Genomic DNA, 27,958 nt, shown 5'->3' on the forward strand with positions numbered 1-27,958 from the left:
ATCATGGTCGTGATCTCTCTTTTCTTCCCTGTTGCGACAAGACATGGTTATCGCGGGGCTGGAAACCTCACTAGTGACGCTGGAGTGGACAATGGCGGAGCTCATAAACCATCCCCGAGTCATGTCCAAGGCTCAAGAGGAGATCGACAATGTTGTAGGGAGAGCTCGCGCGGTGCAAGAATCCGATCTTCCAAACCTTCCATACATCGAACCCATTGTCAAGGAATCACTGCGGCCATCCCACTGGGAGCTCCTCGCATGAATCTCAAGCCCGTTAAGTTGGCCGGCTACACCATCCCTGGCGGCTGCAAGGTTCTCGTCAACATATGGGCCATTGGACGAGATTCCGCTCGCTGGTCCGACTCAGAGGCGTTCCAGCCGGAGCGTTTTCTCGGCTCCAGCGGCACCATCCCTGTCAACGGGCAGAACTTTGACTGAGATTGACATGGAAGAGCGGACGAGAAGTATGACGATGAAGCTCAATGCTGACTTGCTTGTAAATGCGTTCATCAGGGTCGATCAAAATATTAGTGTTGAGAGGTATATTCCATGTTTTATTTATATGTTGATACAACATGTTGTAAAGTTCCAATGGACAAGCTGGACATGCTAGGCACTTTGGGGCCAACACGATTGTCGTGACGATTGTAAGCTAGGCTATAATATTTTTTATTTTCTTGCAATGTCTTGAGTCAACTGTTATTGGAGTTTGTAATTTAAAAACATAAGTTTTATAGTAACTAGATTCCATCACCGGCCAGTTCTTCTATGGTTTATAACAGTGTCCAAGCACCAATTCGCATCAAACTTCTCACCCGTTATGAAAGCTGGATGGTAACGGGCAGAGGAGTAGTGATAGTAAAGCGTGTTGGAAAGAACAGTAGGAAGACACTCAAGATACTTCACAAACGTGTGTTTACCTTCAGCTCTTGCCTGAGTGATCAGAATGTTGTGGTAGTATACAAATTCTTGCTCCTTGTCCACGATCATCTTGCAACTCTTGTCCACTGCACTCTGGACTGTCTCCATCTCCGGATCCGAAAGAAGCAGCAACACTGGAAGGTTCAGCAGTCTGTTGCATGCAAACTCCTTTGCAAACGAGAGAACATCATTGTGCATAGATATATAGTCAATTCCGGCATCTCGCAGAATTAGATAGTCCTCTGATTCCAGTTCCATGTCCGGAACTGCGACTTCAAGTGCCATCTCTATGAAGCTGAAGATAGGCTCTAAGAACACATCAAACCTTCTCCATTCGATATACTGCTTGACAGATAGAAACTTGGGCCTGCTTGCCATTCTGCTGAGTGCATACCTCTCAAACTGTGCTACAAAATGAGCATACACTGGAGGAAGCATGGATGATCTTATCTCAGTAACAAGCTCTTCAGTGGCCCTGTAAACTCGAACTGGAAGGTGATCGTCCGATGCCTGGATCTTGAAATCAGGATTATGGAGGTGATTAAGGATTGTGGAATAGTAATCTTGAAGAATGCTACTTTCAACGAAGCCCTCATCAACCAAGTCGTCCATTAATACAGCAAACATGCTATACTTTGAGCAAATGACAGCATTTCTCTTGGATCCAAATGGCACTGCGAGGGTTGCAAACATTGGGATTTTCCAATCTTCCAAAGCCTTTCTATCAGCGGCTGTCATTTTTGGATCCATGAACTTGTATGCCCATTCATGGGCCTTGTTGGATGCATAGATGCTATCTGGATGGCAAGGGACTGAAGGAATCGAGCAAGGGATCTTTGGGAGGTGGAAATTCTTGAGGCCTAGCAACTTCTCAATAGCATAGATCTTGTCTAGAGCTAAAGCCATGGAATCAAGCTATCAGACTGAGAGAAAGTGAGAAAGCAAGAAGAGTTTTATATACTGGTCTTTTGCCTCCAGGGGTGATTGTTAGAAAGAGTTACAATGATGTGGATGTTGTTTAGAAAGTGTTTTCATTCACATAATTTATTAGGAGCCTCTTAGGAATCTTAAGCATGCATGTGAGCTTGTCACATAAGCTGACTTTGATTTTGGTTTGGTTAAGCAAACTTTCAACGGGACTAGACACCTAAAATATGTTTGAATATTTTAGGATATTTTACCATCTAATGGTTGTTATTTATTTAAATTAATTTTATATTTATAATTTATAAACATGTTTATAATTTATAAATTTTCTTAAACCCTTCTAGTATATTTTTTATTTTATCATCTAATGGTTGATATGCAATAAAATTAATCTTGTAAACATGCTTATAATTATAAATTTTATTTGATCAATTAGATTAGAATAACATTATTATTAAGCAAATCAAGCATTGCTACATTTAACACATAGCAATTTATTATGTTTCATGTCCACATGATTATCTTTGTTTCCTAATATTCGTTTACAAACTTTTACTCTAAAGGTAAAGTTAAACTTGTTTTTAAAATAATTACTTTTTGCCACCTGTTAGGGCTTTACAGAGTATATTCGAGCCCTATGTCCTAAAGAGAGGAGCGCGAGCTCGCGGCGATGGCAATCGGCGCCAGGAATCCCTACTTGATTTCTTCTCCCCCTCGCTCGGCCGGGTAAGCGAAAGAATTTGCGCCTCTTTCCTCACAATTCATTCCTCGACCAGGAGCATTCTCTCGTCCAAGCTTTCCTCCACCGCCATGGCTGTTCTTGGCCCTTGGAAACCAGCAAGGAGGAAATCGCGGCACCGGATTGCCGCCGAGAACAACAATTCTCTCGCTTCTTCCTCCTCTTCCTCCTCGCAGGGATTTCGGATTAACGGCGGCAGTAGCACCGATAGCGAGAATGCGCTTAGCAGCTGGTGGCAAGAGGCGTTCGCGAGGATCGATTCCAGCGGAGGAACGAGCTTGCTCCAAATGCTGCACGAAGGAGCTCGAGCTTTCCAGGTATCGGTGGAGAGGAATGAGTCGCTCAGCAAGGGCTCGTGGCTCGTCAAGAAGTGGACAGGGTTTGGCTTCGATACCAAAGCTTGGATGAAGCTCCTCTCTTACCAGGTATGCTCGAAAGAAGATTTTTTTGCTTTTTCCTCCGACCTTTCGCTTTGTTTCTTTTCGTTAAACTAGCTTTGTTTTGCTTGTAAAAGGTCTCTGTTTACTCCTTGCTCCAAGCGGCCATGGAGATTGCAATGCGGGGAGATGGAAGGGATAGAGACGTTCACATCTTTGTCCAAAGAAGGTGATGGATGTCTCACAGTTTGGTTTTGCTTGATGTTTTTTTTCTCTTGCAGTCTTTCGCACCAGTGTGCTCCGTTAGAAGAATCCATCAAAAAACTTTTATCGTCTCGGGATCCTTCCGCCGCCTCGGACTGGCTTTGGCAACAGCAGCTCCCGTTCATGGTTGCGAGCTACGTGAACATCCTGGAAAAGGATCCTCACTTCTCGGCAGTGACATCGACGTAAGTTTTATGTATTCTACTGTGTGTTTCTAAGTCGTTGGTTTGGTTTGTTCTTGGCAGTACAGCTTGTCCTTGCGAGGCTAGTGATGTTGCGCTGCTAAGATTGACCATCACTGCCTGTGGCGCAGCGATGAAACTGGGACCGGCAACAGTTTCGTGTGCTGCTTTCACAAGCACTCTGACGGACGAGATCGGACGACTGATGAACATGCAAACGGAGTTTGTTTCCATCACCGAGGTCTACAGCTTTTCCTGTAACTTGGGACTTCGTCGGGAGTTTCTGTCCTACTTTGGCTCCAGAGCTGCCAGCGGTCCCTTGGGTGGTGCAGACGAAAGGGCCTTCTGGGTTGATCTTTCGGAGCAGTTTTTGAGGAACGCTCTTACTCGAGAAGGGGTGCTAACAAAGCTCAGACCTTACGACACAGCGGAGGTAACTTGTTCATCTTAACAGTTGCTGGTGCTGATGTTTTATGGAAGGCAGGCACTGGAACGGGATTTGGCGACGTTTGGATTTTTTGCTGCGCTTGGTAGACGAGCCCGTGCTTTCTTGTCCAGAAAGCCGGAGTCACAACTCGATGAGCCTATCGCGAGCTTGCTCAGGTTTTACGCATTTTGTTGAGTCCATCTCTAAGTTTCATGTGTCCTTGTAGATATCTGGAAGGTGGATGTGTGCTCTTCTATCCACAACTTTCGACTTTGACATACTATCAACTTTTTGTTGAGGTTCTCTTTCCGAATTGTTTCTTTCCTTTAGTTTGTCGTACTGAGTCATATTTTTTCATATTTTTGCATCTTAGGTGGTCTGCGAGGAACTTGAATGGCTTCCATTGCTTCCCGAAGCATCTCTACTCGGGAACAGCGGAGCATCGGACACGGTTGCTATCTACACTGTATTAAATGTTTGTTCGCGCTGGGTACCGGATTTTCTGAAATACAGCACCTGGGTTCAAGATCCTTCCGGCTCGAGAGTGGTCGACTATCTCATCAAATGGTGATTTTTATCTTCTATAGACTTTCCGCGATCTAACCTACTTTGTGTGCTTTGTGATTAGCCAATCACGATTGATTGAATGCCGTGAAAGATACAACATCAGCTTGGATTCCTCAAGGTAAAATTTTCTTTTCTTTCACAAAATTGATAGCCGATGTACACAGAGAATGCGTCGTGGAGGAGGATCGAGGTTTGCTAACAGCAAGTGGTGTTGTTACTGCACAGAAGCAACTTCAACTACTTGATGAGGCAAGGAGACAAAGAAGAGAACAATTGGGATTGCGTTTTTACTGTTGTGTTTTCCTTTATAGGATCTGCGAAACATGGAAGAATCGATCTGCAAGCTAGAAAGCTTGCTGCAGAGCTCGCAAAGTGGCAGCAGGGCTGACAAGCTCGAAGCTCTCGGGAAGGATTTGGAACGACTGCGGCGGCTGAAAAAGGAAGCTGAAGCTCTCGAGGCGTCTTTCAAAGCAAAAACAGACGTCGGGGTATGCTGGAAATTCTCGTACTTTGCAGGAAACTCATTTTCATTCACAGGGCTGCTTGGATGACGGCAGCATCGCTCCGGAGCTAAGCGAGAACGCAAAAACTTACAACGACGTCTTCAACAAATCCATCGAGAAGCTGAGGGAGGCGAGCTCGGATCTGTGGAGAGGCACGCAGCTGCTTAGCACAGACGTCGCGTCGGCGACTATTCTCTTGAAAAACGGCGCTCTCGGACAGCAACTGACCGAGCGAGAAAAGAAGATGCTGATGCGGACCTTCACGGATCTCGCCTCGGTGATACCAATCGGATTTCTCATGCTGCTACCTGTGAGTAAAAAGAGCTAGTTTTGCGTGATACGTTGATCGATTGAAAAACTTACTTTGATTCGTATCAGGTGACCGCGGTTGGCCACGCTGCAATGCTGGCCGCGATCCAAAAATACGTTCCAGCTCTGGTAAACTCTCGAGCTCTATCCAAGTTTTTACTCTCCCAAGTTACTGATTCTTTTTATCGTTTTCTAGATACCGTCCGCTTACGCGCCGGAGCGCCTGGATTTGCTGAGACAGCTCGAAAGAGTCAAGCAACTTGAGGCTCAGTCGCAACAGCAAGCAGACAAGCGCGAGAAATCCGACTCGACTGACTGACCAACAGCGAAATCCGTGAGAAGAAGATGAAAAGCCTTTTTTTTAGTTCTCGAGATTCAGTCAAAACAAAAGGCGAGAAGCAAAAAAAAACTCGGGACGACAAGTTTCTACTCGCCCTTCTTGGAGATCACGTCCTGGATCATGTCGGCGGCGTCCTGGACAGTGACGATCTTCTCGGCACCCTCTTCGCCCAGGCTGATCTTGAAGGCCTCCTCCAGGTTCATCATGATCTCAACCTGTGTATCGATCAAGAACGGAAATAAAAGCTGGATGAGAATGGTGCTCGAAAGAATCAAAGAGAAGTTCTTCCAAGTTGGGAACTTCTCGAGAACCTGGAAGGAGAACTTACAGTGTCGAGCGAATCGGCCCCAAGATCCGTGAACTTGGAAGTGGGACTCACTTTGTCCTCTTCCACGGACAGCTGGCAAGCTATAACCTTTTGCACAGTAGCCAGAGTCTCAGGCTTGGCCTGGGAAGAACACGTAGAAAACACGAGAGAGAGAAAAATGGCAGCGTTAAAAGCCCAAATAATCCATGAATTCGATCGAGAGAGAAGGGAAGAGCTTGCTCACCGCGAGGCAGGAGACCTGGAGGCGCCGAAGAGAGCTCGTGGAGAGCACCACGGTCCGGGCCTTGAATCCCAGCGCAGTGCATGGTCTCAAATCCGCGCCGAGCGCCTGCGAAATCCAAAATCCACGGTGTAAGGCGATAGATCTCGGCGGCGCTGCATGAAATTTCACCTGGGCAGGGCAGAAGCTGGAGATTGCTGCGGCGGCGGCGGCGGAGGTAGCGGCCATGGGATTGACGAGGATTTGCGACGATCTAAGGAGGCGCGCGATTATGAGAGAGTGAGTGACCATGCAAACCAAGATCGCGCGTCTCACCTGGAGATGTAGATTTGCCCGAGGTCCTCCCGCGGGAGAGGCGAGAGAGAGAGAGAGAGGAGAGAGAGAAGAGAGGATGCGCTGCGCTGCTTGTGAAAACCCTGGGAGACGTCCGCCTTAAAACCCTCCTCCTTGCCGTTAATTTCTACGGCGGAGGATGCTCCAGCGCAAAATTAAGTTAAATTTCTTACTGTTAACTGATATGAGTTTGATAGTACTTTTTGTCCTAAAAGGTAGTCAGCCCTAATTTCTGGTTGTTGACAGCATTGGAATCTAAAGCAAAGGTCCTACTCACACACTCTACACCGCTAGCAAGATCACTCAGATCTTTGCTTTGAGCAAGGCGACGAGAAAGAAACCTGCTTTCTCTTCTCAAAGCCTCCACTCTTCTCCCTCCCAAGCATTCCCAACTGGAAGAGGCTCGTCTCCTCCACACCATGAGGATCCATTCTGGCAGCTGTGGTGATAGCAGGAGAGAAAAATAAACAAGCGTGAACGGCAGGATTCGAACCTGCGCGGGCAGTGCCCACATGATTTCGAGTCATGCCCGATAACCACTCTGGCACGTTCACATTTCTGGGTATAGCTAGCAGCTGATAAAAAGTTCCATGGATTTGCTTGGGGACAAAAAAGATACGCTCATATCAGGGATAAAAAGTCCACAAGATAGATAAATAAATGTTTGTAAAAGTCATGGGGACCCGCAGGGCATCAAACCTATATACATAGTTTCGTGGTTTGAGTATTTATAAATACAAGTAAATACATGATAAAAATAAAAAGATTCATGTCAGAGTGGTTATTTCATGTGGGCTTTGTCTAAACTACAAGATAGCAATGTGGATTTAGTATTCTTTTGACCATTGTTTCGTGGACTGCTGCTGTTAACCAACTTGTATAATCATGGATCGGAAGCAAAGTCCTGGGCACAGCTTGAAAGAGTTTCTTTTCTTGCGGTCAATGGAATTTGAGATGGTGTACATTTGGATAGCTTGGATTGAGGGTGTAGACTTCACTCTACTAAAAGTATTTGCTGAATTGTCACCAGCTCTTCACAATTGGGGCTGATCATCACTGAAAGGAGGAAAAGGAGCTTACAGTTATTGTTTCTGTTCTTGTATGTACCTATACTTTGGAATACAAGTTGGGTCATTATAGCTTAGAAGGTAGACAAAGACAAAATCTTTGACTAAAATGAGGAAGTCAAGAAGAGAAATAAGCTCCTTAGACGTGGATTTCTGCCTCGAGTTTAACAGAGCAGAGATAATACGATGGAACATGTTGATCTCGCGAAAAAAAATCGGTCTTCGCTTTCTTCAAGTTAGGCTGATATGTTGGATGTGGAGGGCGTCAAACTGAGCAACGTGACTTTTTTTGCCATTCTTGACGCATCTGGATTGGCTGCGGCCCAGTCCACAAGTATCCTTTAAGTTGTTTGCTCATCACCTTGCTGCATATGGCAGAAACTCAAATAAAAAATAAAAAATAAAATTTACCTTGATCTTGCTGCTGCTTCTCATGGGCAGGGCAGCAAAAGTACGGCTCCATAGCTCCCCTCTTGACCCGCTTGCATCTGTTCGTATTGACAAACCCAGAACACCGAACAGATTTCTCAAGAGGTAGCTCCTCACCCTCAAGTGCTGTTGCATAAGTCAGAAATATAAACACATCAAAAATGAAAGAAGAAAGTTCACCTGGATATTGCTGCTGCTTCTCATGAGCAGGACAGCAGAAGTACGGCTCCTCAGCTCCCCGCTTCAAGTGCTTGCATCTGTTCATATTGACAAACCCAGAACACTGAACTGCTTTCTCAACAGCTAGTTCCTCAGGCTCAGGAAGCCTCAATTGATCAACAAATGCCAACGTTCCATCAAGTTCTGCAAAGCTGCGGAAACTCACATTTGCTGCAGCAACAATGAATGAAGTTAGCACGGATAAACACCTTTAGATAGAAAATAGCTTACCGCCCGCTAAGTCTGTATCCTGGTGACAAACATTTGGCAAAATGTAGGCATAAGACACGCTGAAATCTACCAACAATTCCTTTAACGCCAAGCACTGAGGAAGGATCTCTTTCCATGCAATATGGCTCTGGCGTGCTAGCTTTCGTTTGGTTGATGACACTGAGATCTGTACTCCCTCCACTACCAGCACGTATTGCTCGCCACCTTTTTCCACCTGTAGCCACACTAAATCAACGGCCTTTTCGTTGAAGTGTCGGGGGCAAAACAGAACCCCAGAGAGCAGCTCCGTCATAGTAGTAGCCACCAAAACTTCCAACTCATGCCCAGTGTCATACTCCTTCCAACAGGAGAAGAAGCGGCCGAGTATGCTTCCCTTTGCCTTCACTACATTCACCACCAAAGCCTCCACATTCCAGCCAAGCCTTGCAGAATTGCGGGCTGAGAGAACGGCCGCATTTTTCCGAACGTCAAATGCCCATATAGCTCGTGCATCAGGTAACCTAGACAAAGCTTTGGACGTATTCATAACTTCAGCTGCCAGCAAGTCCGCCAAGTATCTGGAAATGAGCTTCACTGTAATCTCCTTCGAAACGTCAATGTAAGCGCATGACCACGGGACAGCCTCGAGCTCAGCAGGGGCAATTGCTCCCTCGGTAGCAATCCTCATGGCTAGCTCAAGCTGGGGTGCTTCCTCCAGTCCACCAACGTACCTTATTATATCCCTGGTGTAAGATTCGATAAGCACGTCAAACGCAGCTGTTTGATTGGCCTGGACATACAGCTGAAGCATCCGTGGAGTGAGCCCTGTGTGGTACACCATTGCCTGTGTGGTGCCGACCCTGAACGGAGACTTTGCCAGCCAAGTCTTGAACTCCTCCGCAGTGAAGGGCCCATTGAACTCCATCCGCAAAGGCTTCTTGTCTGTTAGGTGATATTCCATGGCGAATTCATATGTTGCCGAAGCCACTTTGATTAGGATATGGAAGTAGCTTGCATTCTCGAGTGCACACTTGGATTCTATAACATTCGGATAAACAGCGTATTTCTCTCGCTTCGTATCTAAGCAATTCCACTCGTCTACCACAAACATCAGCTTGTGCTTTGAATACTCAAAAATGCCTATTAACTCTAGAAGCGAGTTTGCAGACAGCACCAATTTTTGGGTTGATTCATCATCCGCAAACGCGAGGAGGAGCGCCTCCTTCAAGACCGTTACAGGGTTTAGAGCGAACTGGTGTCCAACAATGTAGACAAGTCGTCGACCACCAGGCCTCCGGACAAGCATGTGTCCAGCGATAGCAGCCGCGAGAACCGTCTTGCCCGACCCCGATACTCCCGTGAAGAGCAGATTGCTGCGTGGTCGTAGCGACACAAAACGATTGTACACCTCTTTGGCCCTTTCACGGCCCAGGTAAGAGAACGAGTCCCCAGGACACCCCAGAGGCGAGCGGACAGACGGCCAAGGCAGCTCCAGAAACAGGCTAGGGTCGCTCAAATCTTCCACTTCTAGTGTCTGGAAGCATTCCGTCAGACGTGTATAGGCCGCAGCTACCTCCTTCAATAGATGCCCTCGATCCATGGCCCTAAACCTAAAGTGCAGATACCGTTTATACTGTTCTGCCGTGAGAGGTAACTGCACTGCAAATGCCGTGACCCGGTTTCAAGGAATCTTTCTGTGACGACGAGCATGTTGTCAAAGACGTTGGATCTCGGCCTGACCAAACGCAGCAGTAGCTCCAGCACCCAACTCCAAAGTCACTGGATTGTGCACTTGATGGCTGCTGCTCCCCTGAAGAGGATGTTGGACATAATTTCTAGCTAAAATATGCTACGAATAAACCAGTTTTCTCAATTGAATGGATTATCAACCCACATTTTTTAATCAGGGACCAATCTGCCACTTTTCTCATGCAACCAAAATTCTCTATAATGGTGTCACAGCATAATCATTTTGTGAGTGAGCAAGTGTGTGGGTGGAGACTCTGTTGGATGATGATTAAGACCTGGCAATTGCACTTCAGAATAGCCATGGAACCCTCACAGTGTCTTTGTGGCTCCGCAAACTTAACAGAGCGAGGGAAGTCGCTCCTACTAAGTAAGCCACATGAAATAACTCATCTTTGCCTACCACCGGCTTTTCCAGATCTTGTTAATGCACTGCGGGAAGTATAGGGAGTGGATCCACTAGGCTCTCGCCTGCCTGATGAATGTAGATTGGGTTGGGCTTCTAGATGAGGTTTCGGCACAGTTTTGTCTCATATTGAAAGAACTCCTTGCATCTATTCCCCTTCCATTGTCATTCTATTGGATCCCATTTAAGCTTGGAAGAAAGAGCAAGATCAAACATTGAACAGGCCACAAGCTCGTTATTCAAGGAACTACAAGAAAAGGATCAATGATCATCCCTTTGGTGTTGGAGATTTTGTCAGGTGTCCTAGGAAGGAAGTGTTCTTCACGGTACGATGGGCCTTATTTGGTGATAGATCAAACAACTCAAGCTAAGATGACAATTTTGGCTCAGCAAACAGAGAATGCAATGCCACAGAGTTACTATTCTCTATTATATATATATTATTCTCTATATTCTCTAATTTAATATTCAACAGCAATGTTAGAAGTCCTGGAGAGCATTCAATCAGACCCATGTTTTCTCACTCTCCTTCGAGTACACAACGTTTGTATGCTATGTATGGGACATTGGTCTAGGAATTGTGTGAGGACACGCAAAGTTTAAACGGGGGAGTGACCGCTACATATATAGCGGGCTAAGGTGTCCCGTTCGAATAGGTCCCGGTTTTGGTGGAGGTGAGGGGCAGGCACACTAGACATTGATGCTGTGCCTGTCCTTCATTCAATGGACCATGCTAGAGGTGCTGGACGAAAAACCCAGGGACCTGTTGGGAGCATGACGAGAGTCATCATGGCTCATGGCATCGATGCTTTCAGTGCAATGCTAGAGGCTTGGCTGGAAAGTGATGCAAATCGAGGAAAAAGTCTGATTTGTGAGGCATAGTAACTGAGCTGGACAAAAGAGCTGCTTACTTCTCTGTTTGAACACCCCGTGCGTGAGAGGAAACTGACTGTGGCTGGTGCTGTGGCAGGCTAGCATTTTCTCCTTGAGACATGGCAAGTAATGAGGCAAATGGGGCTCAGGACGAAGTGAGGAATGAGGGAGAGAAGCTCCAAGGGATGCAGGTTGTAAGCTCTTTGCCTCCAGGCCTGTCCGAATAGCAGATTACAGCGATAGTCTCTACTCTCCTCAAGAGATAGTAAGGGACATCACAGATAGCAGATGCCTTGGTCATGAGAAGAAAACTAAGTGTCTCCTTCAGCCATTATCTCGGATGATAATTACAAGGCAGTAAAAATTGCGAAACATGCTTTTTATCGTGGTTTTCCTGAATATTACAAGGTGGTCAAATTAGGTTGACGGCCCCTCGACCCGTTGGCCGTGAGCTCGGTGGAGTTCGCAACGAGCTTGCAGCTGTACAGCTCCAATGCAGCCGCGAAGGAAAGCCTCCGAGCTTCGTTATGCTTCATCACTCGTTGTCACAAGCGAGAGAACTTCATATGTTTCCTTGGTTGTCCGCACTCGACGTTGTTTGTAAGGTGGTAGAACATATACCAATATTACATTACTTACTCCATGGCCATGCTTTCCCTTGCCAGACGATCCACTACTCCTCGATAAATTCCCTGCCTACAAGAGAAATAGTATCATAAAGAAGGAAGAAAGAAAGAAAAACTTACATGCTTTGCGATCAGCCTGCTAAAAGAACCGTCCAGGGCATTCCTGAAAGAGAAAACCTCAGGAAAACAAAAAGTTGTCCAAATTTCTCACTTGTGCAATCCTTGCGGCACTAGCAGAATAACTTGGGTATAGTTTATAGCTTGTGTTACATTACATTTATTGATTGCTTGTGGCTTGCCTGGATTTTTTGAAGGAGAGATCACTGGAGGCCAAATTTCCTTAATGGCAATGGGATCAAGAGGCTCTAGGGACTCAGATGTTGAAGTGGAGAACACTTATTAACAATCAAAATTTACAATAAATAGAAATAAAATATATCTTCCTTGTCCACGATGATTGTGTCCAGGTCCTTGACATCTAGGCCCTTGTAGTTGACAACAAATTCCTGTTTCAAGCAACTGGCCAATCTACACACCTCGTTCTTGCTTGCAAAGATGACACTAAACGCACCTCCACCAGCGACCAGAGCCTCATCTCCCTTGATTGCCACCAATGTAGTTGTCAAGAAAGGCCCCCACAGGTGATACTGGAAAACAGTAACTTCATGTTGGTATCAAGTTTGTCTATGTCGCCCACCTTTCCAGAGAAAATTTCTATGGGCCTCTTGCGATTCACCGAGGACTCGTCATCTTCCCATCTGCTTGAGAAAGGACCATCCGGATCGTCTTTCTTAGAGCCTTCCTCATGACGATGGAAATCTCATGGTTCTAAAGGGACGAGCCACGACATGAAATAAGAAATAACTCGACTTGCATTTGTTAAGCCATCTCGATCGCTTCCTTGCAAAAGCCGTAGCTCTTCAAGGATTCCTCCAAGAGCTTTCCAAGTCTGTAGCAATTCTCCTCCATGAAAGGAATGGTTTCTCCGAAAAGCTAGAAATTAAACTTGGATCTCTAGTGTTAGCTCACCTCTGTGAACAGTCCACTGTGCGTCGGGCATGCGAACGATGGTTATCGCTTCCCGTTCGCCTAATTCACAACTTTTGATCTTGTGCTGAAAAGTAAGAAGTCAGGCCATACGTTCACCGGCGCACTCCAAGTGATCCCTGCATACTAAATTCCTCAACACCTAAAACGAATATTCACAGAAAACGTACGGACAAATTTTACTTTCCATTTAAAATAAAGTTAATAAGAGTTATTTTGCAAAAAAAACTTTAAGACCGAACTTTAATAGATGAAACTTACTTGTAGCAAATAGCGCATTCTGACCTGCGCCGTGTTATAAACGATGTACTCGTTGTACTCCAAGCTTCCCTGGACGAGCAAAAGAAGTAACACTCAAGCCATGCTTGGCTTAGTACCTGATGGTAAGCACCCGAAGTTAAAGGTTTCCCCATTGGTACTATCAAACCGTCTGAAAGTTGCTTAAACTCGCTCTTGTGAGGTACTGTCCTCCCGAGGCCCTTGGTGCTATTGGTCAAATGATAAAAAAGCATTGAGAGTTTAGAGAGTATAACGCGTCAACTCACCTCAGTTTCCCTGGTGGAAGCGCACTAGCATTGTAGTTCGAGTGTAGCAGCTCGTTCATGTCACCAAGAGCAACCTGGAAGGAAATCGTGAAATCGTGAAAACGTTTCAAGCAAAAGAGATTGGAACTTTAATCTAGCAAAGGAAAACCTCGCACAGAAGCATTACTGCCGCGTTTTTACTCGCGCTAGCATTGCAGTAATTGGCACTCTTGGAGACCATGTCCGCAAAGTAAACGCCTTTCCCAAACATGTAGCCCGTGGATGGTGCTTCAGGCGGAGCGATTCGGAGTCCTGTTGAGACACGGACACACGAAAACCACGTCAAAAATTGTTAGCAAAAAGTGTTACTGCGCATACATACCTTGGGAGAGTATGCCGGTCCAGTTGCTCAGCCTCGAGCCATGCCACAGTAACATCCGATTGTGGTTGTCTTTGAACTGAGCGTCCAGATTCTCGCTGGTAAGAGGTCCCGGAAAGCTGCGTAAAACCTAGAACTTACTGGCTGAAAGCGTTCATCTTCTCCAGCTCTGCTGACTTTGAAGGCCTGGCGAATTTCGAGCTTGTATCCGGAATGAGTATGGCCGTGGGTGTTCTTCAAGTAGCTTTCGATCTGTTAGAACGGAAAGAGTACTTGTGAGGAGAACGCCAGAAAAAGGAGAGTGATTTTACCATTTCATATTCTTCGGTGTCAGTATTGAGAGGGTCCAGCTCGCATTTGAGACGTTTGTACTGTGCGTATGCGGGATCATCCTGGGGAGAAGGAAAAAACCTTAGAAAGTAGTGAACAAAAAGTTCATACCTCGTTCCCACTCTTGAGGATCTTCGTTGCAACTTGAATCTCACCGAGTGCCTCAACCTGACACAAAAAAGATGTTCGACTTAAAGAAGACAACATTTCCGCGATTCTCTCCGACCATTTCCAGCTTCGACTTGAGCTGCTCCTTCGTGCGGATTGTTTGGTCTCCTAAAAATTCCAGGTCACATAGAACTCTACCTAGAAAAAATCCGAGTTACTTATGGATCGGTGCCCAAAGTTATGTGGAATAATCGTGTAGAATTCACTGCAAAGCGAGACGTCATTAGAGAATTACTGGGAGGAAAGCTCTTACTTGCTTAGTTGTTGCAACAGTTCTGCATCTGGAGAGCTCAGTTCTAGCTGTGCTGCAATCTTCTTCAAAGCTTCATAACCCTTTCCGTAGAAAATAAAAGAAGTCAGTCGCTTCTTAACTCGGTAGCCAGAATATCACCTTAAGGATTGTAGCTTTGCTGAGTTTGTCGAGGGGCATCTTTTGGGCGTTGTATCCTGGAAAGTTGACAAACTCGAGTTAGAAAAAGAGAAGTTCAAGCTTAAGTCGAAATAGAAAAATAAAGCTTAAGTCGAGCTACAAAAAGAGAACTTCCAAGCAAGTCGAAATAGAAAGAGAGAAGGTCCAAGCTCACCGATCTCAGTCATCTCCTGTTTCATCATATTCAAGTCGCAAACAAGTGAAATCAGCCTGTGAACACGAGCGTCCAGTTTTGTAGAAGTGTTACTCTCGGCGACATCCTTCACAACAGTTTTCAACTTGAACGAAACAGTAAACAAGTGAAAAGCCTGCCTTGCTTTCGGAAGAGTCTTCGTAGTCCATCTCCAGCAAAGTATACTTCCCAGGTTGAGACACAAAGTTGTGCCGGTTGCTCCAGTGGTTCTTCGTCTTGTCTAGAAACTTACGCTCGAACTCTCGCACTGCTGGCTCTTTCGCGTCGTGCTTGCTCAGATTGGATGCGCTTGAGCCGACTCTACCCCATCGCGCAAACGTATAGTACGCAGTTCGATCATCAGACTCTTCAGAAAGAGAAAAGCGCAAGATCAGTCAGTGCATAGAAAAAGTCAAGAGACTACCTAAGACTTGCATCGCGTAGTACTTGTTGTTGTTGCTGGAAATGTTGGTCTGATTGAGCATTGCATCGTAGATGGTATCTCCCTGTTCAAGAATTTACACAAATCATCCATGAAGTAACTTGGAGAGAGCTTACAATTTCTAGGACATGGCAGCTGGATTTGAGCTCGTCCGGCAAACCATGGTCTAAAACCACACGCCCCTTCTTCACCGCGATCACATCCTGTTTGGCGGGAGCGGCCATAGCAAAGCTCCTTCTAAGCGGCGGGAAGGCCGCGCGAGAGTAAGGCGCCAGCATCCTTGATCCTCGACCGCCCTAAAAATGCATGAAAGATAAACCCTAAAATTTGAAAACTATTCTAGCATATTCGAGCTTGGCATTAACTTTTCCACTTTTACACGGGTTTAGGGTTCTTGGATTTTTTTGTAATGGCGGGCTTGGCGATAGCGTATTGTGTTCCAGGTGTGGATGAGCGATGGCAGAATGCCGGCTCCGGGATGGGGAAGAAGGCGAATTTTCTGGCCGCTGGTCGCACTGGAATCGCCAGGAAGCGATGCGGATGTTTTTCGCTCAAGGCAAGGGCCGTGATCCAGATTGATGAGGAGGAGCAGAGAAATGGGGGCGAATTTCCGCTTGTGGAGCTGCCAATGCCGCCGGGAGAGGAGGAAGCTCCCGCGAGCTCTTCGCCAGGTCGGAGCATTACGGTGTCGTCGTCTGTGACTGATAGTGAGGATTCCAGCGATCGCTTTGTGATTCGCAACAATCGAGAGGTAAGAAATTACGATTGATTTCTTCTTTCTGGTCGATGATTGGGACTCCCCGCATGTAGATTTATCAAGAGAAAGCGTTTCTCGTGGGAGTCGAGATGAAAAGGCATCGCGCATTGTTTAGCATCGATGAGTCACTCAAGGAGCTCGAGCAGCTTGCCGACACAGCCGGACTGGCCGTGGTTGGATCCACATATCAAAAGTACGTGTCAAGTTTTCAAGCTTCGCTTTTACGAGGCTTTTACTTTTATCCGGGTTCTTAAGGCTAGGTTATCCAAATCCGAGAACTTACATGGCGTCTGGGAAAGTTGCGGAGGTGAAGACCGCTGTCCAGGCTCTAGACGTTGAGACGGTGATCTTGGATGACGAAATATCGCCGGGGTAAGAATGGCAAGAACTTCAGGATCTCTCTATAACATCGTCTTCTCCATTCCAGGCAGCTAAGAAACTTAGAAAAGGCATTTGGTGATGACGTTCGAGTTTGTGACCGCACAGCTCTGATTCTCGACATCTTTAGCCAGAGAGCAGCGACGCGTGAAGCGGCTTTGCAGGTTGTGGTTTCACCGGATTTTGTGCTGTAACTGTTTTTTTTATCTTTTTTCATTCTTCAAGGTAGAGCTGGCTCAGCTTGAGTACCAGCTGCCGCGATTGACAAAACTTTGGACTCACCTTGAAAGACAAGCAGGAGGTATGGTGAAGGGTATGGGAGAGAAGCAGATTGAAGTTGATAAACGTATCCTTAGAACAAAGGTAAGCTCGGTGATTTCGCACACTGAAACTGAAGTTTGTGGCTTTTTAAGATTGCCGAGCTGAGGAAGAATCTCGAGTCGGTACGTGACCACAGGCAACAGTATAGAAACCGGAGAGCATCGGTTCCTATCCCTGTTATTTCTCTGGTACATATCTCTTGGCTCTTTTCTTGTAAGCTCATTAGAGATTCCACAGGTTGGCTATACAAATGCTGGCAAGAGCACACTTTTGAACAAGCTTAGTAATGCTGGTGTTCTAGCAGAAGATAAACTGTTTGCCACACTAGATCCTATTACGAGACGTGTACAGGTGAGCCTCATGTAAGCATTGTTCTTTTGTTGATTTTGTATCCTTTGCAGCTTCCGAATGGAAAGGAATGTTTGTTTACAGATACTGTGGGTTTTATCCAAAAGCTTCCGACACAACTTGTAAGTTCATGACGTATGAGCTTGCATTCTTAACTTTTTTTGTAGGTTGCCGCATTTCGTGCAACGTTAGAAGAGATCAGCGATTCGTCTTTGATCCTACATGTTGTAGATAGAAGGTTAGCCTTCATCTTTTGTTTGCTTTGTGTTTTGATTAGTGTTTGTTACAGTCATCCAATGGCGCCTGAACAAACAAAAGCTGTTGACGAAGTTCTTGCTGAGCTAGACGTTCAACACATTCCCCGACTTTCAGTGTGGAATAAGGTAATGCTGTACATGTCTGCGAAGTTACTGATCGCGCTCACTTTTGTGTAAGATTGACAAAGCTGAGGATCCAGATGCCTTGAGAGCGGAAGCCAAACAACAAGGTGCAATCTGCGTATCAGCCTTAACCGGAGAAGGCATTCAAGAATTTTTTGACGCTGTGGAAACAAAACTCAAGGTTTACAAAGTTCATTCATTCAGAGAACTCAAAAATGTTTTTGCAGGATTTACTTGTGCGAGTGGAAGCCATTGTCCCGTATAGCAAGGGGGATCTCGTGGACATGATCCACAGGCGTGGTGTTGTGGAACACGAGGTAGTCTTCTGTTTCGTTGGGAATTAATCAAAACTTTGTGGTTTTGCAGGAGTATACAGATTCAGGAACACTAGTGAGAGCTCATGTTCCTCTTGCCCTGTCCAAACAGCTGCTCGAGTACCGTGATCAGGTCCCTTTTATGTAGTTTCAAGTGAAGCCAGTGTCTAATATGTACAGATGCTTCAAACTTTACATTTTAAATCCAGGTGAACTTCAATTTGGCATTACATGCAGCAAGAGCTTACCCTTGATTCCTTCTTTGGCAGAGCTCTTGGCAAAATAAGTGATGGATTTCGAAGTCTCTACTCTTTGCTGCCATTCAGGAAAGCCGCTTGCCAAAGGTAGTGCCAAGCGCTGTGCCTGGCTTTTGCGAATAACTTTGTCAACAGATTTTCCGACTACGCTGGAGCTGCTCACCTCTACAGGAGGTACGGTTCTCCAAACACCAAGGAAGTAGGGGACGCAATTGCAGCGCTGGAGGGCGGTGAATCAGGTAGACTTTCCAGCTTAGTAACGTTGCAGACATTCCAGCGATTTCAAAGTTGTACAAGAAATATGGATGCGTTCTTGTCGTGGACAATATTTTTGGTACTCCCGTCCAGCTCAAGCCGCTAAAGCAGGTTGTCACTTGATTAGTGTCAAAGTTCTGAGAGTGGACAACTCTGCGACCAAGTTCCTTGGAGGTCATGGCTGGAGCACTCGTGCGATCAGTGACTAGTGCCTCAGGAATTGTAGCTCGCTGGCCTCACCATTCGATTCATGGCTCGTACTGCGAGGAATTCAAACTCTGAAAGTAAGTGAGAGACTCCACTTTTATCCAACTAGCCTCGTGTTTTCTCACTCTGGACTTCACAGATCCGAAGGCCAGGATCTTGACTTATGCTTGTGAATCCCTTTGTGCTTGCACGAGGTCCTTCGCCTTCATGACTTGATAATTTGACAGCCCCGTCAATCATCTACGGACGCCCTCCAGTTTGTAGGCGAACCCTAACTGAATCGGATTTGCTAAAACAAATAAACTAATTTTATTTATATAGGATTATCCTGTGACTATTCGATTAGGGGTTGAAGGATGATCAACGTTGAAGAGAAGGCGGAAGGAGGAATTCAGTATGCCAGAGCGGAGAGGGATCACTTGGAGGACGTCGCGTTCATTGTGAGATAAATCTATGAACGCGACCTACCTGACTTTTTGGCTTTCAGCACAAGATCAAGGGCTGTGAATTAGGCGAAGGAGAAACGATAACCATCGTTCGCATGCACGAGGCACAGTGGACTGTGCACAGAGGTGAGCTAACACTAGAGATCCAAGTTTAATCTCTGGCTTTTCGCAGAAACAATTCCTTTCATGGAGGAGAATTGCTACAGACTTGGAAAGCTCTTGGAGGAATCCTTTCAGCGCTATGGGTTTTCCAAGGAAGCTGTCGAGGTGGCCTTTCAAATGCAAGTCGCCGGGTTATTTCTTATTTCATTTCGTGGCTCGTCCCTCTGGTCCTTGCAGGATGAACAGTGAGATTTCCATCTTCATGCAGAAGGCTCTGGACATGAAAGACGATCCGGATGGTCCTTTCCCAAGCAGATGGGAAGATGACGAGTCCTCGGTGAATGGCAAGAGACCCATAGAAATTTTCTCTGAAAAGGTTCGCGACATAGACGAACATGATGCCGAGAATAATTCATGATGCTTTCCAGTATCACCTGTGGTGGCCTTTCTTGACAACTACATTGGTGGCGATCAAGGGAGATGAGGCTTTGGTCGCTGGTGGAGGTGCGTTTAGTGTCATCCTTGCAAGCAAGAACGAGGTGTGTAGATTGGCCTTGTAGATAGCTCAACATTGCAAAGATGGTAATCTCTAGTTGCTTGAAACAGGAATTTGTTGTCAACTATAAGGGCCTAGATGTCAAGGACCAGGACACGATCATCGTGGACAAGGTATCTAGTTTATAGCTTAAATTACAGTTATGGATTGCTTGTGGTTTGCCTTATAGGTGGATCTTTTGAAGGAGCAAGTTATTCTGCTAGTGCCGCAAGGATTGCACAAGTAAGAAATTTGGACAGCTTTAATTTTCTGAAGGTTTTTTCTCTTTCAGGAATGCCCTGGACGGTTCATTTACCAGGCTGATCGGAAAGCATGTAAGCTTTTCCTTTTTTCTTCCTTCTTCTGATACTATTTCTCTTGTAGCAAGGAAATTTATCGGCAATAGCTACGGGAGTAGTGGCCATGGATTGTCTGGCAAGGGAAAGCGTGGCCATGGCAATAAGCAAGTAATATAATCTTGGTATATGTTGTTAGCAATGCTACCTTTGCACCTTATGCACCAAGCAAGAAGTTCTCAGGGTCTCGGCTATCGCTTGTGACGACGAAGACGCTGCTCGATAGCGAATTGACTTGTTGGATTTCCTCAAGGAAGAGTTCCGGGAGTACTGCGCAGGCTCGTGAGCAGCGGCGAGTGGCGCTTCAAAGAGGTGCTTTAAAAAAATTTATCTGAGTGATCTTCCTTCTCTTTTTCCTTCCATGCAATGATTCTTTTCACTCTTAAGGGTTCTTCACTCACAGGAGGGATTTTTTTTCTCTCATGGCCGCTGCAAAGTAAGCTTTTGTTTTGGTCCTTTGCTGAAAGATATTCTTTCTTCTTGAAGTGATGAACTGCTGGCGGCGCTGGAATTGAATGGTCGGCCCCAAGAGTCACATCTTTTCGCCGCCAGTGGCCCGCTGGTCCAACCCGATCTGCCATCAAAGATCTGGCTCCATGGCACCGAAGAAGTCCCCCAACCAAGGTATTTCCCAGCTCCAGCGGTTACCTCCAGCAAAACCATAGATGCCTCCAAAGCCTCCTTCGAAGTAAGAGAACAGCCGTGGAAATTGCTTCCATGGCAGTGGGATGCCTGGGCCTTGCGATGGATGCACGAAACTTGGAAGGTCTGGCTTTGAGGGCGATGGCAACTTCCAGTTTCATGACAGAGTCGAGCGTGGAGTTTTTGCCACCATGATCATGGAAGTTCCCACTCTCGTCCAGTAGCGAGCGCGGAATTTTTGTGGTAAGACACAAGGACAAGACCTAGACCATCCTTGGACACGAGAGGCCATCGCCAGGAGCGTTTTACTACGCGGTTTTCTTCGCCGACTGCGAGCACCACTTGGTCAAAGTCACTCAAGGCACCACGGCGTGCATGGCTTTCAACTTGCTGGCCAAGAACTTGACAAGAGTTCCCGGTTTTTTGGAAGCTTGCTTGGCGACGCGATCGGCTCTCATGCATGGCTTCGAGAAAGACGATGCTCCAAAGAAGATGGTGATTCCATTGCAGCACCAATACTCGAAAACCGATCTAGATTTGATGAAACTCAAGGGGAGAGATAGCATGACTTTGGAGTTGCTTTGAAGCCATCGCAAGAATCCAGGCAGCTCCAGCGCTCATCAGCGACCAGCTTAAAAACGGCAAGGTTGAGTCGTTCTCGAGATACAGCACCAGCCTCGACGTCGACTTTAGCAGCTTGCATCTCCAAGATGACAATCATCACAAAAGTAGCTTGATCAGGGTGGACTTTAGAAGTTTGCGTCTGGATTGGATCCTCGGCGATCGTGAAAACAGTGGCTACGAAAATCATGCAGTGGTGGTCGTTTGGCCGAGCAGCAGTGACGTATACATGGTTTCGTGTGCGGCCTTGGATATACTGGAGGAAAAGAAAGAAGTAGCGTTTCTCCAGCAGGTACTTGAGGCTCTACCGGAGGTGATCAAGGCTCATGACTGGAGCATTAGTGCTCGTGATCACATTCACAGGCTGCTAAAAGTTTGCGTAGGCATTGGAGGTAAAGACGAAGTCCTTAAAGCTCTGGAAGTTCTAGCAAGGAACTATGACGCAGCGGTTCCGAGCAAGAAACTCTTACTTTCCGGGGTTGGAAGCCTGGAGGCGGCGAAAGTGCTTGCTTTAGCATTGAAGTCACATGGATGGAATGCTTATGCCACTGTCATCGTTGACAAGCTCCTTAGCGAGGAGCGTTTCGAAGACGAGGTGGAGAATTTTGTCCATCTTGCCTTGGAGCTCAAGAACTTGGATTGCTTGGCAGCTGCGTTTCATGTCGCTCGGAAGATTTTCTTGCTGTGCCACTTTATAAGTTCTCGGTCCGGGAGAAGCTCGAAGACTCCACGGGTGCTGGAATATGGTGTCTCAGGTTCTTGGCGATCACTTTCTTCCGGAGTTCTTGGAGAATCTAAAGACTGGTGCTACAACCAAGGCGCTGTGTTCTCTAGTCCTACAGCACGACAAGCTTGAACTCCAGGCAAAGCAAAGATTGTTTTCGATGGTCACGCAAAGGAACAATCTGGAAGAAGTTGCTCCGCCACTTCTCGTTGAAGTGGTGAGAGTTTTTGCATTGCTCGCCAATCCGGAGCTGCTGAATTCGTTCGTGGCCGCTTTGCTGCAGCAGGTGATAAGCAAAACGACGCTACTCGATACATTCTTGCAGGACGATCAGGATGGATGGATGTTCCTCTTGACAGTCAGGGGACTTATAGAGATCTGCGTGAACTGGAGGCAAGGTCCCTGGGGGATTTGCTCCGTAAGTGCCGATCATAAGATCCTGAAAGACGGAGGGTCCGTTTGTTCTTTACCAGGCTTTGCGAGATGGTCATGGACGTTTCCATCCACAATTCGGAAGAGTTTGAAGCCTTTCTGCTGGTGGACGAACTGAAGCTTCTCAACTCTCTTATCAAAGGCAATGCGGGCAGTGATCTTGTGGAAGCTCTCCTTCGAGTGGATGGAAACAAATGGACACTGCTCTTCTCGGTAGAGGGTTGCATGGATACGCTGGAAGGCAGCATTCGCACAACCGAGTCGTTCAGCTGTTCGTACGAACGAGTAAAGAGTGTGACCGACACTCTTTACTCGTTGCTCTTCAAGTGCCATGAAGGATTCCCCGCTTTGAAGCAAAACCCGGGAATCTTGGCATCCTTCACAAAGCTTTGCGAGATGATAACGTCCAGGCCACTCGAGGCTGAAAGATTTGGATGAGTGTCCTCGTTTGGCTTGGCAACGAGCAGCTTTTGGAAAAGTTGAAGGGGTCACTCTTGGCTTGATCTTGAGAGAAGCTCTCGAGAAGGAAGATAACTGGATGATGCTGCCGGAGATGATGCTGGATCTCGCAAAGTCACGGGTGGAGAATTTGTCTCATATTAGATGCCCAGAGTTCACCTGGAGACGGTCTGCGCGAAAGTGTAAACTATCCGATCATCCTGAAGTAAGGACGTTTCTGGAAAGTTCACAGGAAGAGCTGAAGTACACTGGAAAGTTTAAGAGAATCCATGGAGCTCGAAAACTTGCACGCGAGATCAACAGCTTGAAGGAAGCTGGTTGCTTGGAAGCGTCTGCGACTGATGGTGGAAGTGGCCAGAAAGCCTTTGTCTTCATAAGAAAGACCCAAGACTCTTTCCAGGAAGTATCATGATGCTCAGAAGGAGATCAAGGAGCGCAAAGCTAGAGATTGATTCCTTCATTGCTTAAACCACGAGCCCAAAGCAAGGGATTAAAAATCCAGCTAAACTTGCAATAAACCAGATTATTTATTTTCACAAAGTTATTTTTACATTCAAGTGAACGTAGCCTTGAGCTGCCGAACCGCATTCTCATCAATAAAGAAGGTCTTGACGAGCACCTCGTCCAGGATGTCCGATCCAAACATGGAGCTTGCGATAGCCTGGAAGCCCGGTGACTGCGAATCCAGCGTCACGATGGCCATGGCGGTGGTGTTACCAACGTTGAGCTGCCAGTGGATCAAACCCCGCGGGAAGATCATCACATCGCCTTTGGAGATGACCTTAGCAAAGAGCTGGTTCTGGGTGGTGACGAATCCGGCGTACAAGCTCCCTTCCGCGACGTAGATGATCTCTGAGCCTCGCGGGTGCGTGTGTGGAGGGATGAGACCGCCGGGAGCAAAGTCGAGCCTGGCTATGGAGAGGCCGAGAGAGTTGAGCCCCGGATAAGTGTCGACGAAGCCAAACACCGCGTCGGCTCTCGATGGGCCGCTGGTGTTTGCGGAGTTTCGAAGGCCCGAGAAGATGAAATCCTCGGTGGTGGTGTTGGTTGCTCGCTTGCAAGGGTAGCCATTGAGAGTGAGGTCCTTTGCGAGGTCAGCCACGCAAAAGTCCTGGAGGGGATCGGCGTCGGAGGCTGTGATCACCTGGAAGATTGGTGCCGCGATGACGAGAAGTTGGAGGAGTGTGATCATCATCGTGTTCTTGAGTGATCCCTGGAACTTGAGGAAACAAACGAGAGAGCAATGCTAAGAATTAGAAGAGTGACCTCTTTCTTTCCGATGGTTGTGAAAGTATTTAAAGGATGGAAAGGCTTGGAGAAGGTTCCATGAAACACAGGAGTTGCGATGGATCCATCACTCTGTGTTGGGACTGTGTCCATTGAAGGTTTCCTGTGCGCCACTACTTATTACGTCAATTGACAAAATCTTACTTGCGTCATTATTATTATTCTTATTATTTTTATTTTTGCATTAGAAGAAGTGTACATTAAACTTTCTAATTGAATTTTCTTAATTAAATTAGTATAAACAATGTGCTTAAAAAACTTTGTCACTGTTATGAATTATCTTTAGAAAATAAGAAATGATATATGCTTAAAATGTAAAAATAATTTATTTTGTATTCAAAGACTATTAACTTTTCCTCTTTCCACTACTTTGCTATATCTTTAGATAAATAATTCATTTTATACAAAATATTAATGAAATTAAAGTGTAAAATAATGAAATAGTAAGTAAATATTATAATTAATATTTTTTATAAAGCCATATACTATCTTATTTCTAAAATGGTTTGGATCATTTAAAAAAGATTTTTTTATAACTTAGAGTTTTGGTTTTGCACTTTTAAACAAGATTTATTACCATTACTAAATTTACCCACACATAAAAACTTAAAACTTATTTATAGTGATATATGATAAACATTATACAAAAAATATAAGAGAGGTTGTAACATAGGACAATATGAGTGATATATTTATTAAAAACAAAAATTATTTAATTTAAATAGAGTTGTGAGGTCTAAGTGTACGGCTACAATATTGTATATTAATATTAGCATAGTGAGATTTTGATAGCTGTCGGATTGATTTCAATCTAAACCACTCACTCCTGTATATAAGCTAGGGTTTTTGGGTTAATTGATATATACATTTTTTGTATTCCCTTTCTATATTCCATACACTCATATTAATGGAGATGAGGGGCATTTTTTATTGTCCCTCAAAAGTGCTTAGATTTGGGATTTTATTTAAATCTAACTTTTGCATAATTTAAATCTAATTTTTCCCATTTCCTTTCTTTTGTTCTTTCCTTTCAGGATTTTGGTTTAGATTTAGCTTTTGTATTGTTTAAATCTCCCTTTCTTTTTAACTTTTTTCATTTATCTTCTTTTGCTCTTTATTTTTCATTCCATCTTCATTGTAGAGCAATAGTCTCTTGCTCCCTTGACTTTAGAGTAGTAGTTGGTGCAATTGCTCAATACTATGTAATTGCAATTGAACAACCAATTCAGTTGATGGTGGCAATCATGACACATGGTATAACTCCTCCTGCTCTTGGTGTCAATCTTTATGTTTAGCCAAAGTTCTTTTGTGAAATCCTAAGGATGGTGTGTACTATTGATTTGATCACTTCACAATGATTGCCATATATCATTCTTGGGATGATGCTTAATATTTTCATGAGTTTTCACATATCTCCAAGGGACACCATTGTAGTGGTACAATGGTTTGAGTATAACCACTTGTGAGGATTGAAAGATTCATTTGGATGTTTTCAAATGTGCATTCGAACATGCTGACAATTGTGATAATGCCTTTCAACAATTGCATCATTTTCATCAAAATCCATCTGAGTCGGTGATACAATTTGGCATTTGTTTCCGAAGTCTTTTGCTTTGTTCGGAGTTAAATATATCAGAGTGGATCAAGTTAAAAATGTTGTGGCCAGTACTTTATCAACATCTTGTAGGATTTGTGCATAAACTTTTTTCAACCACCTTTGATAATGCCCTTTGTTTGGCACAACGTTATGAGACGTCACTTCTTCCACTTCTAGTTGCACATCCTTTAGCTCCACTTTTTGTGGGAGATGGTCCTGTTTCAATGGAGGTTGATGTTGTTGTTCCTTGAGTTTAACTTTTATTGCTCAACCTGTTACCACACATTACCTTTTATATTTGTGTTATGCAGTAGAGTTAATTTTCATTCTTTATAGCAATAGCCATACACATGCATGTGCACGGGATGAAGTAAACTTTGTTGTGCGTGTGGGCAATCCTAAGCTTGCATTGCAGTCATTGTGGGTGGTGCTGAGTCAAACTTTTGACCTCATTTTTGGCATGGATTAATTACAACACAATCATGCGAAGTGTGACTTTGAGGTTTTTTCCTCTTGTCTCATACTTCTTTATATTTCATTCATTCTTTTCATTTCTGTACCTCTTCGTCCCTTTATTTCTACCTTTGCTTCCATTACTTTTTTCTTCCCATTACTTCTTTTTATGTTTCTGTCTTGTTTTGCTCTTTCATCTTCCGATCCCTCCAATGGTCTTTGTGTTGCAATGGTTGACTGGCTTATGGAGTATGTTGATCTCTTTAAATTTGACTTATCGTCTGGAGCCAAGATTTGCCACATGCAATCCGATTCCAATTGAGGATGCTCGTCCAATCACCCAAAGAGATCAAAATTCTACAAACAAATGTTAAGGAGATGTTGGAAAAGGGTGTTATTCGAAAGTCGCGGAGTCCTTGGGCATGTGAACCTCATCTTGTAATGAAGCCTAATAAGAGTATTTATTTTTACATTGACTATCGTCCATTAAACGAAGTGACGATCCTAGACATGTACCTGTAAGCGACTAATTTTTCCATTTTACTTTAGTCACTTAACTGCACCTCCAACCATTTGGAAGAGTCTCATTCACAACCTCCATAAGTCCCAATTAGGACTTGGGGTTTGCTAGCCCTGAGAATGGCATTCATGCCACTCAACCTTTGCACTTGGTCCAAGTGCACCACATGTCCAATCCCATAACTGACACCTCAAGGTACCACCAATATATCGGCCCATTAGGCTAAGGCGATGCCCATTCACCTTGGCCACACCGGTGGTTTAACGCCACCTGCATCATAGTCCTATCTCTCAAAAACTGGACCATCCGTCCGTGAGTGATCATCCCAGATCTATTCTTTAGCATCCTTAGATGCCCGCAAACAAAGGGAATACCCCTCATCGACAACTCTTTTCCAGTCCCCACCAAGTCCCTTTTTATCCATGGCCGTGTTTGCCAACACTGCCACTAGATCAAGGCCCGCAAGCTCGACCTCTAAGTCCCACAATCCTTTGGGACTTCCTCACCATGCGATCATATCCTTGGTCACTACGCTAAAGGACTGCTCTTCTTCCCTTTCACCATTTGGGACTTTGGGATAACATTTTGGAACACCGTGGCCTTACGCAAGCCTTATGGGTACTCTCTTTGCCTTTCGCCTTTAGATGCTCTAGCCATGGGCTTAGAGCGAGGTTCCGTTGAGCCACGCTAGGTAATCCAAGTAAGTAGTGCCACCCACACTTGGACTGAGAGCATCGGCCAGTTGATCTCTCGAGGGAACTAGAGCCGGCTCTTGAATACTTCACTAAGCTAGCCCGCTTGTCGATCCGTGTTCACTCTAATCTTGGACTTCCCAGTGGGCAACTCATCACCCAACACTGAGTACAGCCTTCCTGGGCCAAACTAGCCTTCTTGGGCCAAATTAGCCTTCCTGGGCCAAACTAGCCTTTCCTGGCCAAATTGGCTCCACTACAGTCCTCCCCCTCACTATACTTTTGCAGCTCACCAAACCCCCCAGGGTCTGGGAGACGAACGTTTTGGGCTTTCACCCTCTCAGACTCGAACTTGGACTTGGACTCAGAC

General features: G+C 45.4%; 8 protein-coding genes and 1 non-coding gene across 10 annotated transcripts; 4 read left to right on the forward strand and 5 right to left on the reverse strand.

Annotated features, from left to right (window-relative positions):
- The first annotated feature begins 3 nt into the window (after nucleotides 1-3).
- Nucleotides 4-438, forward strand: LOC112347558 (trans-cinnamate 4-monooxygenase-like). Its single transcript, XM_024678639.1, has one exon. It carries the CDS (start codon nucleotides 4-6, stop codon nucleotides 436-438), a length of 435 nt encoding a protein of 144 aa, XP_024534407.1.
- Nucleotides 439-750: 312 nt separating this feature from the next.
- LOC9656919 ((E)-2-epi-beta-caryophyllene synthase-like) lies at nucleotides 751-1,827 on the reverse strand. The gene has a single exon (XM_024678647.1). It carries the CDS (start codon nucleotides 1,825-1,827, stop codon nucleotides 751-753), a length of 1,077 nt encoding a protein of 358 aa, XP_024534415.1.
- Nucleotides 1,828-2,402: 575 nt separating this feature from the next.
- Nucleotides 2,403-5,625, forward strand: LOC9629692. The gene is made up of 14 exons (XM_024684208.1): nucleotides 2,403-2,574; nucleotides 2,625-3,012; nucleotides 3,102-3,193; nucleotides 3,246-3,413; nucleotides 3,474-3,843; nucleotides 3,895-4,013; nucleotides 4,064-4,136; nucleotides 4,211-4,404; nucleotides 4,466-4,522; nucleotides 4,569-4,653; nucleotides 4,716-4,892; nucleotides 4,942-5,217; nucleotides 5,286-5,345; nucleotides 5,413-5,625. The coding sequence occupies exons 1-14, from the start codon at nucleotides 2,519-2,521 to the stop codon at nucleotides 5,533-5,535; spliced, it is 2,238 nt and encodes a 745-aa protein (XP_024539976.1). The 5' UTR covers nucleotides 2,403-2,518; the 3' UTR covers nucleotides 5,536-5,625.
- Nucleotides 5,552-6,574, reverse strand: LOC9656920 (acyl carrier protein). Its single transcript, XM_002961848.2, has 5 exons — nucleotides 6,420-6,574; nucleotides 6,276-6,357; nucleotides 6,108-6,212; nucleotides 5,885-6,004; nucleotides 5,552-5,771 (listed from the first exon to the last, which is right to left on the reverse strand). Exons 2-5 carry the CDS (start codon nucleotides 6,330-6,332, stop codon nucleotides 5,643-5,645), a joined length of 411 nt encoding a protein of 136 aa, XP_002961894.2. The 5' UTR covers nucleotides 6,333-6,357; nucleotides 6,420-6,574; the 3' UTR covers nucleotides 5,552-5,642.
- A 335-nt stretch (nucleotides 6,575-6,909) lies between these two features.
- Nucleotides 6,910-6,991, reverse strand: TRNAS-CGA. The gene has a single exon. It is a non-coding gene; the product is annotated as a tRNA-Ser (tRNA).
- Nucleotides 6,992-11,788: 4,797 nt separating this feature from the next.
- LOC9629694 (poly [ADP-ribose] polymerase 2) lies at nucleotides 11,789-15,783 on the reverse strand. The gene is made up of 21 exons (XM_024678654.1): nucleotides 15,622-15,783; nucleotides 15,488-15,569; nucleotides 15,204-15,430; nucleotides 15,046-15,151; nucleotides 14,853-14,908; nucleotides 14,715-14,794; nucleotides 14,620-14,666; nucleotides 14,520-14,569; nucleotides 14,405-14,461; nucleotides 14,275-14,355; nucleotides 14,105-14,215; nucleotides 13,967-14,042; nucleotides 13,754-13,896; nucleotides 13,606-13,679; nucleotides 13,438-13,546; nucleotides 13,318-13,390; nucleotides 13,160-13,202; nucleotides 12,711-12,771; nucleotides 12,550-12,612; nucleotides 12,134-12,190; nucleotides 11,789-11,917 (listed from the first exon to the last, which is right to left on the reverse strand). The coding sequence occupies exons 1-21, from the start codon at nucleotides 15,781-15,783 to the stop codon at nucleotides 11,789-11,791; spliced, it is 1,887 nt and encodes a 628-aa protein (XP_024534422.1).
- Nucleotides 15,784-15,918: 135 nt separating this feature from the next.
- On the forward strand, nucleotides 15,919-18,607 carry LOC9629695 (GTPase HflX). 2 transcript variants are annotated; one of them, XR_002993163.1, is made up of 15 exons: nucleotides 15,919-16,256; nucleotides 16,316-16,455; nucleotides 16,518-16,634; nucleotides 16,690-16,804; nucleotides 16,866-17,003; nucleotides 17,054-17,149; nucleotides 17,199-17,312; nucleotides 17,363-17,431; nucleotides 17,477-17,547; nucleotides 17,599-17,692; nucleotides 17,745-17,870; nucleotides 17,917-18,006; nucleotides 18,056-18,212; nucleotides 18,273-18,347; nucleotides 18,396-18,607. XR_002993163.1 is itself a non-coding variant. In XM_024681932.1 (13 exons), the coding sequence occupies exons 1-13, from the start codon at nucleotides 15,984-15,986 to the stop codon at nucleotides 18,149-18,151; spliced, it is 1,539 nt and encodes a 512-aa protein (XP_024537700.1). In that variant the 5' UTR covers nucleotides 15,919-15,983; the 3' UTR covers nucleotides 18,152-18,217. The 2 variants fall into 2 exon arrangements, 1 of the variants encoding a protein (XP_024537700.1); XM_024681932.1 differs by lacking the exons at nucleotides 18,273-18,347; nucleotides 18,396-18,607 and having other exon boundaries at nucleotides 18,056-18,217.
- Nucleotides 18,608-19,078: 471 nt separating this feature from the next.
- Nucleotides 19,079-20,998, forward strand: LOC112347563. The gene is made up of 8 exons (XM_024678662.1): nucleotides 19,079-19,162; nucleotides 19,341-19,435; nucleotides 19,508-19,646; nucleotides 19,699-19,809; nucleotides 19,877-19,939; nucleotides 19,996-20,048; nucleotides 20,301-20,473; nucleotides 20,886-20,998. The coding sequence occupies exons 1-8, from the start codon at nucleotides 19,079-19,081 to the stop codon at nucleotides 20,996-20,998; spliced, it is 831 nt and encodes a 276-aa protein (XP_024534430.1).
- Nucleotides 20,999-23,592: 2,594 nt separating this feature from the next.
- Nucleotides 23,593-24,306, reverse strand: LOC9656921 (putative germin-like protein 3-2). Its single transcript, XM_002961851.2, has one exon. The coding sequence runs from the start codon at nucleotides 24,232-24,234 to the stop codon at nucleotides 23,593-23,595; it is 642 nt and encodes a 213-aa protein (XP_002961897.1). The 5' UTR covers nucleotides 24,235-24,306.
- Nucleotides 24,307-27,958: the final 3,652 nt, after the last annotated feature.

The sequence above is a fragment of the Selaginella moellendorffii genome, unplaced genomic scaffold, assembly GCF_000143415.4.
Source record: "Selaginella moellendorffii unplaced genomic scaffold, v1.0 SELMOscaffold_1, whole genome shotgun sequence".
In the NCBI taxonomy this organism is placed as follows: Eukaryota; Viridiplantae; Streptophyta; class Lycopodiopsida; order Selaginellales; family Selaginellaceae; genus Selaginella; species Selaginella moellendorffii.

Coding starts and splice junctions, on each gene's coding strand:
- LOC9656919 (XM_024678647.1), bottom strand. CDS start 1,827: ATGGCTTTAGCTCTAGACAAGATCTATGCTATTGAGAAGTTGCTAGGC.
- LOC9629692 (XM_024684208.1), top strand. CDS start 2,519: ATGGCAATCGGCGCCAGGAATCCCTACTTGATTTCTTCTCCCCCTCGC. Junction 4,405..4,465: donor GTCGACTATCTCATCAAATG/GTGATTTTTATC, acceptor CTTTGTGATTAG/CCAATCACGATTGATTGAAT. Junction 4,523..4,568: donor ATCAGCTTGGATTCCTCAAG/GTAAAATTTTCT, acceptor CGATGTACACAG/AGAATGCGTCGTGGAGGAGG.
- LOC9629695 (XM_024681932.1), top strand. CDS start 15,984: ATGGGGAAGAAGGCGAATTTTCTGGCCGCTGGTCGCACTGGAATCGCC. Junction 16,805..16,865: donor CGCGTGAAGCGGCTTTGCAG/GTTGTGGTTTCA, acceptor TCATTCTTCAAG/GTAGAGCTGGCTCAGCTTGA. Junction 17,150..17,198: donor CTATCCCTGTTATTTCTCTG/GTACATATCTCT, acceptor GAGATTCCACAG/GTTGGCTATACAAATGCTGG.
- LOC9656920 (XM_002961848.2), bottom strand. CDS start 6,332: ATGGCCGCTACCTCCGCCGCCGCCGCCGCAGCAATCTCCAGCTTCTGC. Junction 6,005..6,107: donor TCCAGGTCTCCTGCCTCGCG/GTGAGCAAGCTC, acceptor TGTTCTTCCCAG/GCCAAGCCTGAGACTCTGGC. Junction 5,772..5,884: donor GGGCCGATTCGCTCGACACT/GTAAGTTCTCCT, acceptor ATCGATACACAG/GTTGAGATCATGATGAACCT.
- LOC112347563 (XM_024678662.1), top strand. CDS start 19,079: ATGATCAACGTTGAAGAGAAGGCGGAAGGAGGAATTCAGTATGCCAGA. Junction 19,940..19,995: donor ACACGATCATCGTGGACAAG/GTATCTAGTTTA, acceptor TTTGCCTTATAG/GTGGATCTTTTGAAGGAGCA. Junction 20,049..20,300: donor GTGCCGCAAGGATTGCACAA/GTAAGAAATTTG, acceptor ATATGTTGTTAG/CAATGCTACCTTTGCACCTT.
- LOC9656921 (XM_002961851.2), bottom strand. CDS start 24,234: ATGATGATCACACTCCTCCAACTTCTCGTCATCGCGGCACCAATCTTC.
- LOC9629694 (XM_024678654.1), bottom strand. CDS start 15,783: ATGCTGGCGCCTTACTCTCGCGCGGCCTTCCCGCCGCTTAGAAGGAGC. Junction 13,391..13,437: donor CTTCGGGTGCTTACCATCAG/GTACTAAGCCAA, acceptor TTGCTCGTCCAG/GGAAGCTTGGAGTACAACGA. Junction 12,772..13,159: donor GGATCACTTGGAGTGCGCCG/GTGAACGTATGG, acceptor TTTCTCAAGCAG/ATGGGAAGATGACGAGTCCT.
- LOC112347558 (XM_024678639.1), top strand. CDS start 4: ATGGTCGTGATCTCTCTTTTCTTCCCTGTTGCGACAAGACATGGTTAT.